The sequence below is a fragment of the Etheostoma cragini genome, chromosome 23, assembly GCF_013103735.1.
Source record: "Etheostoma cragini isolate CJK2018 chromosome 23, CSU_Ecrag_1.0, whole genome shotgun sequence".
Lineage (NCBI taxonomy): Eukaryota > Metazoa > Chordata > Actinopteri > Perciformes > Percidae > Etheostoma > Etheostoma cragini.
This window is the reverse complement of record NC_048429.1, coordinates 14,131,092-14,142,435: the sequence shown is the minus strand read 5'-3', so window position 1 is coordinate 14,142,435 and position 11,344 is coordinate 14,131,092. Positions and strand designations below refer to the sequence as shown.

The 11,344-nt window shown below is 39.4% G+C and overlaps 1 protein-coding gene across 2 annotated transcripts in view; it reads right to left on the bottom strand.

The window, feature by feature from the left end:
- Window positions 1–1,689: 1,689 nt before the first annotated feature.
- Window positions 1,690–11,344, bottom strand: part of zgc:165507 (uncharacterized protein LOC561188 homolog) — a 29,030-nt gene continuing 19,375 nt past the window's right edge. Inside the window, exons 3-5 of one of the 2 annotated variants that reach the window (XM_034863491.1) lie at window positions 8,523–8,666; window positions 6,650–7,453; window positions 1,690–6,042 (exon numbers count right to left, since the gene is read on the bottom strand). In XM_034863491.1, the coding sequence (XP_034719382.1) occupies window positions 5,762–6,042; window positions 6,650–7,453; window positions 8,523–8,666 (1,229 nt within the window). In that variant the 3' untranslated portion in view covers window positions 1,690–5,761. The remainder of the gene's footprint in view (window positions 6,043–6,649; window positions 7,454–8,522; window positions 8,667–11,344) is intronic. The other variant, XM_034863490.1, reaches the window with a different exon arrangement.

The following is an 11,344-nucleotide window of genomic DNA, read 5'->3' as shown; positions in this document are numbered from 1 at the left end:
CGTTACTGGCCATGTAGTGTTGCCTCGATGAGAAAGCACACAGCAGTGTGTCTGCTACTGGAAGGATGTCACGGACTGAGTTCACTGCTGAGACAAACTACACAACTGAGGTCCAAACATGTGAACACAACTGCCCCCAAATGGGTTCATACACCAAAATATCATGCATCCTATAAACAAAGAAAACATTGCAAAGAAAATAATGAATAATTTTTCGGAATGTCATCACAAGAACGCCACCCTGTTAGTCAGCGTGTGTTTGTGCGTACTGTATGTGAACAGTCTAAAGACACTCGGACCACTCTGGAACTAACCGTACTCAGGCTACCGAGGAGGCCTGAGTATGGTTTGGTTTTAAGTCTGTGTTGTGGTTTTGTTCACCTATGCGTTGTGAACACAGCAGGCTTTAGGTTTGTTTTGCCTTTTGCTATACTCTCGCGTTGCCAGACCTTCCTCCACAGAGCTGCTCAGAAGGGTCTGGCTAGTCCACACGGATTTCGGGGATGGGAGAAAAAAGTTTATTGGCATGCCTTTAAACAAATCACAATTGCCTTGGGCGTTGCTAAGCAACTGACGGACAAAGCCATGGTGCTGCTGCGAAATAGCCTCGGGAATGGAATTTGTTTTGGTGGATAGTGTGCATTCAAAGAAAACTCAGATTGGACAGATAGTCTAGCTAGCTGTCTGGATTTACCCTGCAGAGATCTGAGGAGCAGTTAACCATAGTCCTCAGAAATCCACCGGAGTTTAGAATGGCAACACAAAGAAAGAGGAAATTTCCAGTGGCACCGGCGCAATCCCGGAAGTGGAACATTGTGGATTTAGACAAGGACTGAGTTTTGTTTGTTGTACAGGATTATATGAGACTATACCTGGTTATTTGTTCACATATTGTGTTAATATGGTGTAAAGACTCAGACACATAGAGTGAATTGTGGGTGAGTACTACATAATGTGAAATTAAAGGAAAGACAGTAAACATGCAACCAGTAGGAAGAAAGGACAGAATTGACCCTGAATCTCATAGTTTAGGCAACACAATTCCATTTTTTCCTGTATTGACGAAAAGCTGTTTCTAATGGCCAGAATAGCACAATAAGGCACAGATATGTTATCAACAGTCCTTCAGCCTCCCAGCAGCAAACCACCTGACTGTATACATCAACACCAACAAATTGTAACCACATACTGTAAATCCCCCCCCAAAAATAAAGACATATATATACATGGAAGTTTCAAGAAGATGCAAGATTGAGTTCCTCAGATTGGAATTTTGTTAAATTATAAAACACTACATTGAGGCAGGAATGATCCCATTGGCTAAGGGGGCAGAGATTAGCTTCTTTAAACAAATCTGTTATCCAAATGGAATTTTGAGTGTAAATGTTAATTTTTATCAGAGTAAATTCAGGTCCAGAACACATAATGCTGATTCAAAAAGCATAATTAAAATGAATTTAGCTACACTAACTCCAGTGAGTTAGTTCCTTGTGATGATAACATTTCTGCCTCAATGATTGGAGCCACATGAACACTAACAGCGGCGTAAAATCCAACCGGACACTAAGTGACGTCTCGTCCAGTCTCTAAGAAATGTTAAAGCCTTTACATTCGGCATATTGCTATCACACATTAGGAGGGAAATAAAAGGCAAAAAAAGAAGGTTTTACTTTATTTCATTTACTAAAGTGAACGCTTAAACATTTCCTTTATTAAACACTTATTTGCAGGTACAGAAAAAATCCTAGAGGGCTAAAAATATTTGATATTCATTTCAATTTACCCTCTTTGCTAATTTAAGTTATAAGCAAACCTCCAAATGAACCTGTTACTAAATATACCATACAAAAAAAAGAAACACAAAGATGCGATGCATTAGAATTTATAAGGCTATTGGTGCATTTCAAATTCAAATCAATTATCTCCATTTGGTTGAAATCATTATAACTTATTTCCTTTTGTTCTAAGATTAAATAATATGAACAAAAACACAGAAATGCATTGCTTAAATTTAAACAAATAACCTTTAGGAGAATACCATAAAATATCAGGTATGTGTATTTACTGTATATCTCCACTATATACTGTATATTGTGACCAACATTGTTAGGTACCTTGAAACCAGCAGTTCCCAACATTGTTTGCTTATGTCATCTTAAAATGAGACATTACTTGTGAGCTCTTCTCACAGAGTTAATATAGTATCAAAGGATCCAACTATCTACTACTAGTACTTCACAGGAAGCCAGAAATTATAGAAGCATCTGAAAACAATTTTGTGTCACAGTTCATATTTTTCATTTTTTTCCATTCAGATGCTGCATTTTTTGCTGCATGCTTCCTGGACTCCTGTCATTGTATCTGCTCCATCTACAAGAAGAATAAAACCCTTATTTGAGTCTGATTTTAATGATTATAGTAAAAAACTAAGACTAATGGAAAAATCAAACACTGTTGAAATTCAATGGCATTCCCCTTAGTTTCATCAAACCATTATAAGGCTGTGTTTTGTTCTATTTGTTTATGTTAATGTGTTAATACCAAGAAAGTATATTCATACTGCCAATACCCCCCCCACACACACACACGCACACACACACAAAAGTACTGATGCACTCCCATTACCTATTAAACTGAATCCTACTATGAAACATACAAAAATAAATTCATGAAAGTAAGAGTTGTCCTGTTGAATAGGAAGTGGTTTTAACACCAGCAGGGGGCAGTGCTATTTGGTAGAAAGTGATAGTACAGCAGTCTAATGTCCTAATTGAGAATCCTCTAGTACAATGAGCATCAGTACCCATAGTGACGTCAGAGTTCATTGAATGGAAGTACAGACATGGCACTATGACTAATATTTACATGAAATGCTAGTGAAATAAGTGCATTATGGGGGAATAACTCAGAGTAGCTAAACTAAACAAACTAGGACAAACTCTTAGGAGAGTTGAACGCAACACGCAACGACAAACTGGGTTGGTCCACATGTTACTGGAACTGCAGTGAAAAACAAGACTAGCTTGTCTCAAAATGGAGTAAAAGTGAGACCCTAGTCCAGGACAAAAGGGTGCAATCCTTGAAAATCATCTTATTTGCAATAAATGGAATACCAGATATTCTCTCAAAAGTGTTCCCCTGATACCCTCAGATTGCATCCAGCCAAACAAGACAGCAGCTGAATCCTCCCATTTCACCACAAAGAAGAGAAGATTTCAACGGTACATTGTTGAGAGCCACTGCTACACAGCTGGACATCCATTTTCATGATTCTTAATACACAAGGGACAATAACAGTTTGTTTTTGTTCTTGATTGATTCTAAAAATGTGTTATTAAAATGGCTTTGTTGTTAGGACATCTGAGATAGGACACCATTTGCTCAGCGTTTGAGACCAAAGCTGTAGATGTGGATGAAAACTGATCAACAGCAACAGCAGGATGACATTTACAAAAACACATGGCGTGGATAGAATACTGAACAACTTTGACATTCGTAACACTTAAATTGTAACATGATATGCTTATCCAGTACATTTTGTGTGCACACAATACGAGTGACAATACTATACTTGAGTAGCATTCTGTAATTAGTAGCATCAGTAGAGTTCCTTCAAATCTTTTAACATACTGGTGTGGATGTTAGTGAATTAGTCACAGAATAACATCACATAAAGACAATTATACACACATGTTAGGAGACAAATGGAGCAGACTACACTGATTTCTTGTGAGTTTAAAAGTTAAACACAGCCACAAAAAGTGGGTCACATTTAACACAAAAATTAAAAGAAAGTTAACAGTAAATAGCTGGTAGCTCAGTATAATACTACCGAGTATTCACTGTACAAGTCCTCTGCATTCTTTACATTACATTTAAGGCAATGTATCATAGAAGGGACTGCTGAGCTGACCACAAGAAATACATTTCCCTGTTTACATGTATCTGCATTAAAAGTTAAAATATGAGAAATTATATTGCTCATGGGCTCTGTGTGGAAAAACCACTATTATGCCTATGGTTTTTGGTCATTAATACCTTGTTAAGGCCCACAGAGGAAATTACATTCAACCATAATTAAACTCAATTAATTGCAGCTGTTTAATAAATATGTTTGCATTTCTCTTTCAGTGCAGTCCACTGTGTATGAGTGCAATATGGAACACTAGACGACTTACAGGAAGCATTTTACGACTAGATCGAAAGTATTAAAAGTGGGACATCTGTGCAGGTTTTACTACACGATGTTACAGTGCTCAGGTGGGCAGCATAATACATGGGCACCAGCGTCACCAGCTGTGAACACATCTGTTCTTTATTAATGGAAGTGAGAATGTTATGGCACCCGATTGCCATTTTAAAAAGCAGTGCAATTAGAATTTTGACTTCTAGCTTGACAAATATCACCAGATGGATCTACCTTCTCAGGTGCACTGGGATTGCTAACGCTGCATTCACACTGCGAGCAACACAATCAACAAGTCAGAGTGTTTCCTTCCTACAGAGCTGACCAACCAAGGAAAATCACTTTTTAGGCTTAAGGCCTGCCACCACCGAGGCTCCCATTTTGTTATGACTTTAGGGACATCAGCCTAAAATAGAAACATTTGAATCCAGCCTTTCAAAGCAGTTCAAAACAGTTCTCCACAACTTTGATGTAAAAAAACTACAAAAAGAGGCATCTTAAAGGTTGATGCTTGAAGAATGGGTGTATTTACTATAGCAAATGAGAATATCCAAAATTGTTTTGCTTAGTTAGTTTTGCAAACTAATTATTTGACTGTATCTACATTAAGAGCTTCTAACTGTCAACAATTTGTAAAACGAAGCACCAACCAAGTTGCTTGCGGTGTGAACGCACAGTTAGGGATCAGTGTTCAACACTTCACCAAGAACAGACACCTTTCACTCACAGATGGTTTGTCTAACCACCGAGAAATCTGGTTACTTCTTCCTTGTTTACTTCCTTGCATTTCCTTGTGTAACAAGACTTCAGTGTGGTGTAAAAAGTATTAGTATTTTGAACATGAATTCAGTTTGCTGGTGCTGTTGAACAGCAGTGACACGCTAATGCTGCATTCACGTCATATCGGAAGACACAGGAGGAGGAACGGAATGATGCTTGCTGCTTCAGGTTGGAATATTTGTTATTATATGTTGGGACGAATGGACATAACTTAAATCCACCATTAATAAACTGTAGCAGCAGTAACAAACGTCTTAAGCTGAGTTGATTGTCTGACTCTGAATTTAACTACATGTTTAATTATCTGCCAGCATGTGTGGATTTGCTGCTAATGTTAGCTCTCAGTTAACACAATTTTGGAGTTCCTACAGAAACTATAATCTTGCATTGTGATTGCAACTAGGTGTTTGCAGTGAATGTACTTTCCCCCAGTTGTAGTCTTGTATTTACAGTTAATCCGATATGAGGTGAACGTGTCAAAAAAAGAAAATACGATTAGTACTACACTGTTTTCCATTTAATTTTCTGAATTTGAGCTCCCTCACATGCAAACGGTTATCTTTCACTTTTCTCTGTGGTTAATATTTCTCTTATGCTCTTCGACAAACAGATATTACTCCTCACAGCCTCCTACAAAACAACAGTTGCTTTGGCAGTTACTTTGAGAGCAGAGGACCCCGAATAGAGCCTGGTGGAACACCGAGAGGCACCTCTTGGCTTGAAGCTCAGTTTAATCGTAGTGGAAGGTGTTGTTAGGTAGTTGTGGAAGTCAGGGTGTTGGCAGAGCAGAAGGCTCTAGATGTTGGTTTCCCGCTGAATAGGTTTGTCACCTTTCTCGCTTTTGTCAACCAGGTCCTCCAATGCCTGGGCTTCCCCATCAGCCTCCTTCTGATCCAGAGCTTGGTCCGGATCTTCCGTTTCAGTCCGTTTGTACAGCTCTGCACGTTTGCGCTCACGCTCCAAGAGTCTGTAGTTAATGAAGTTTCCAATGAAGAGCCAAATACTGGCCAAAATCACGACACCTCCACAGCAAAAATACATGGACTTGTAGTTTTTTGTGACATCGACCAATTTCCCTGCAAGACAGCACAAGGTTTTTAAATGTTTAGGTATCTGCTCAGTTAAAATAAAATCTTATTGCCAAGTAGAGTTTCCTGTAATTTACTGAAAACATGTCTAAATGTCAACTATTATTAATTCTACCCAATTTAGTCATGGCCTGGTCATATGCACATTTAAAAATGTTGTTTCAATGGAACTGCTAGAATCACAATTCACTTGCAGCAAATTAAATCCATATACTGTACACGTTGCAGTAGTGCACTTATATTTAATCCCCTCTTTCTGAGTATAAACTTTTCCCTGGCATGCTTTGGGGCAATTATGAGACAAAAGTTAGTGGTACTTAGCTGAGTGAACATGGTGTCCTATTAGCGACCAAGTTAGCTCAGAGAGCTTTTGTGACGGATGAGCACTAGCAAATTCCAGGGGGGCTACCATGTTAGCACCAAGCTCACTAGTTTGATTAGGTTGCCAAGTAGCTACCGCGAATAGACACTACCAAGCTTCTGAAACCACTGCCCCTTTCTGGTATGACCGGGCCTAATAATGTTGTGAACTGACTCTAAAAACCAGAAGAGCTAAGAACACTTTAAAGTACAGGCAGTAAAAACAGTACCATACCTGCTAGAGGTGGACCAATGAGGACTGGAATGCACTCCACAATGGTGGTGAGTCCCACAGCACTGGAGAACCTTTGAGGCCCAACCAGGTCCATCAGCGTTTCAAACAGCACTGAGCTGACCATGCCAAAGGCAAAGCCAAAGAAAACCGCATACGCCACCAGACCAGTGTAGCTTTCCACTAGTGGGCAGAGGATGTGGCACACTCCATTGTAAAGCACAGCAAAGCTGAAGAAGTACTGGATCTTGGGCCGGACCCAGCGCGAGTTGGCCAATAGCCCCATTGAAGGCCTGGCGAACATGTCAACAAAAGCCAGAATTGAAAGCAGGAAGGCAGCAGAGTACTCATCCACACCCATGTCTTTAGCGTAGGCCGTAAGGAAGACAATAGGTGCAAAGAAGCCCACAAACATGAGGACATTGCCCGACAGGTAAATGAGGAAGCCACGATGCTTAAATAGCGATAGGTCTAGGTACTTGTTGAATGTTTGCCAGCAAGTGCGCTTCTCTTTTGTTGTGGTGGCAATGGCGGCTAACTCTTCGTCCTTCTTGAGCTTGCCAGGTGGCGGTCCCAGAGGCCTCATGAGGGAACCAGCCACACAGCAGTTCAGTAGCAGGCCACCCAGGATGAGGAAGCTGCCTCTCCAGCCGAATTGGTTGAAGAGGTACTGGTTGAGAGGAGCCAGGGTGCTAAGGAACACTGGACTGCCTGCCATCGCCAGCCCGTTAGCAATGGGACGCTTCTTTAAGAAGTATTTGCCTATCATAGTCAGTGCTGGCTGCAGGTTGAAGGCTAGTCCAAGTCCTATGAAGAAAGATGACAGAGGTACATTATACTTGTAACAATCATACTGCAACTGTTAATATACCTATGCTAAAGAACCAATTGAAAATTACCTATTTTACATTGTTATTTTATTACACCTATTTTACAAAAGTTTAGTAAATGACGGAAAACGTTCAGTTAACGTGATTAAAGTGACTGCATGTTCACTAGGGTTAAAGTTTAGTAGAGGACGGAAAACGCCCAGTTAACGTGATTAAAGTGACTGCATGTTAGCACTGTCATTGTGAGCATGCTGCAATGCTAGTGTTAGCATTTAGCTCAAAGCACCACTATGCCCTAGGACAGCCTCACAGAGTCAAGCTGTAGACTGTCCTCTACAATCTACAGCGTCAATCTCACTTAAACAAAGTTGTCAGGATAAGAATTTGAACTTGTAATGCTAAGAGCAGTTACAACAATAAACAAGAGTATATCTGAGAGTATTGTATCAATAGATTTCCCAATAATGTAGTAGGTGTCAACTAGAGGCTTTTTTTTACCGATTCCTCCTTTCAAATAAAAAGCCATACAAGCTCATTTAAGCAACATTTTTATATTACTATTGACTTAATTGACTTCCTCTAAGGCAAAATCACTGAGAGCTGCCATATTTAAGAGCCTTGATGCAGAACAAGACACAGTTATGAGTTTTCTCTCTAAATGTGGGTGCTATTGATTATTAGATGGACTCTTGCAATTTCATTTGGATTTAAATGGGCTATTGATTGATAGTTGTGCTGATTCCACAGTACATATTTAAAATAGTCCTAAACAATTTGATGAAGCTCAATAATGGAACATTTCATCTTTCACATGGAAACTAAATACATTTTGTGGAGTTAGCCTGCTTTTTGTCAACCCCTAATGTGTAAGTTGTAAATAACATTTATAATATTATAACTCAGCTTAATAAAATAAAGGCAAGAACCAAAATAGATTGAATAAACAAAGCAAATGTTCTTCCTGCTAAAACAGTTATGTTTTTTTAATCTGCTACTAGAAGTAGAGGCTCATCAAATTGGACTTAAGTGGACTTAGATGGACTTACCACCGATAACTCCTATGCAGATGTAAAGCTGCACTACGCTGTTACAGAAGGAAGCCATGATCATGCCAGTGGAACAGAGGCAGCCCCCCATCATGACGACGGGCCTGCAGCCATAGGTGTTGACCAGTATACTGCTGATGGGACCTGGAACAAATGGAAAACATTAAATCAACCCTCATGTGTCAGTTGTTGACAGTAGTAAGGATCACTGAAAGCGAGTGCATAACGATTTAATCTGGTTAGTGCTCCACGCTAGCAGGAGCCCAGCTTCTATTATTAGCAGTGACTAAGCCGTTTCCATTTTTGGAAACGGACAACATAATTTATTTAAGAGAAGTAGCTGACAGTGGGAAGCATGAGAAAATACTTTCATATATGAGTGCCATTTTTCATGAATGAGTTATATTTAATTTAAATTAGCCTGTGTCTTGAACTGCATGTTGTGTAAAGAAGCAATCTGCATCACGATACATTTCACTCACAAGTTGACCATGTAATGTTTACATTCAGGCAACTGCAAAGCTGCTCCAGAGATCTTTGTCACAGAGAGCTGACAGAAAAAGTCTTAAATGAGATTAGTTAGGTTCTGATCAATCCCCAGTTAAACCATATTATCTAAATGGCTTAATTAGAAGTGAAAACAAAAGGTCATTACAAAAACTGCCTATAGTAAACATCCATTAGGGCTTGTATTGCCACTTCCTGGTTCAGTTTGCAAAGACTGTACTGACATACTTGTGTACACACGCAATTGTTAATCCCAATGCTATGAGTGGTGATAATCTGGTGAGGGGCTGTTTACAACCCATTTGATCATCACATTTCTGAATCAAGTTTTTGGGCACTTGGGGGCACAATGACAATGTCACCTTGTGAAGTTAATGATGATGGCGAACGTTTGCAAACTGTTACCAATCATTGACATTCATTCTAAGTCGTGTTTGTGTCCACCTGATAAATTCCAATATTAACTCCAATAGTAACTGCAGAGTTATGGGATAATTCTCTGTGGGTATATCACTGCAAGGGATATCTTTGACACAGTCATTTAATACAGTGTTTCCTCTACTCTAATGCCCCAGCATCTGTATTCTCAGTTACCACTGTATGTGTTGTCTTCTAATGAGGTGAATCATAACTATAACTTCAGAAAAGCCAACACCTTTCTGGATTGAGAAAGGTTTTTTTATTCCCGGAATGCTATGTTTGTAAATTTTTGACTTGGACACTGTTCACTAAATCTGAGAGAGAAGAGGTAGACTCTAAATTTGATATAGTTGGGCTGTTGTTACGTTGTGTTCTATTGTTTACATTTTTTCCACTTCAGGTATAATCTTGGTACATTACATCCTATGAATAATGTGGATGCTCAGATCACTCTTTAGAAATTTGAATCTTATTATTGACACTGTCTTCTATCCCTTTACTGAATTTTAAACACAGGAGGTGTAAATTGAATAGGGAGAGAGAACAGTAATGACATATGTATTTTCTTTTGAAATAATACTCTCATTACCAGCCATAAGATGTATGATATTTCTGCCGGGCCCAGTGCAATTTAAAAAGTCACAACGGGCGAGGAGTCATCTGACTTAATTTGCTCTGCATGAATTTTTTTCGACCTTGAAGAAAGTTCCCCTCATTTGCATCCACAGCAGTGATCAGTATTCTCTGGGGCTTGGCGGGACCCGAATCGGCTGAGATGAGGAAGCCCCTGAGCCTGCACATTACCTCCCTGAAAAAGGCTTATCATCTCCTGGCCAGCCGCCGCGTGGACTTCATTACACGGTGGACAAAACCCCAAACTAAATATAACCACCTAGATCTCAAAAGGGAATGACACATATAGAAATGTGTCTAACAGTTTTTTTCCACAACCCTTTAATGTGAGCTGGTACAGCTCATGATGATGCGAGGATGCTTGCTATCCATCACGCTTCAAATAGGATAAGCTTGCCAGAAATGGAAGCACACAACTTCTAAAGGCCGTTCTGCTGCAAATGGGACACAGACATGGTCTTCGGAAGTGACTGTGTGTGGCTGCTGACCCATTACACAGATATGTACAGGGACATAATGGAGGGTAAACCATAGTGATAGAGAAAGACAGAGTGACGACACTCCCATTGGACTCCTTTGTATGCTTTTTGCCACCTACTTCCGGGGTATAGTTCCAAACAGCCATTCTACAGCGTTGAAAATCACTCATTTCCATTTCCACTTTGGAATTTTGAACTGTCTATATTTTATCAAAGGCCCTTTATGATACATAAACTGATCTTTATTTGTATGTGCACAGCGTAATTATATATATTTTAACTTGGTAGACGAATGATTGCCTGCTAATTTGTTAGCTCAACTTCGCCAGCTGTGAAGGTATCTCCAGGGGTAAATTGATTAAATTGCTACCTCTTTTGAATTGTCAACTCTCTATATTACATTAGAGGCCCTTTATGATGCGTATACTTAATTTTATTTGTTTGTGTACAGTGCAATCATCAGGGGATTCGGGGCTGCACTGAGCAGAACAGGCTAAGACGTTATCCGACTGCTGCGCACCTAACGGCGGACAGCTCTGGTGGGATAGACCGGGGTCCTGCAGGGGACCGCAGGCCTCTGGGAAAAGGAGGAGCAATAAAAAAAAAGGAGAGTCATTTAATGCTAACTTTTATTGTTTCCCCACCGTATTCCTCTCTTTTCAACACTGCTATATACAGTGAATATACATATATATATATATATATACATATATATATATATACATATATATATATATATATACATATATGTATATATATATACATATATACAGTATATATACA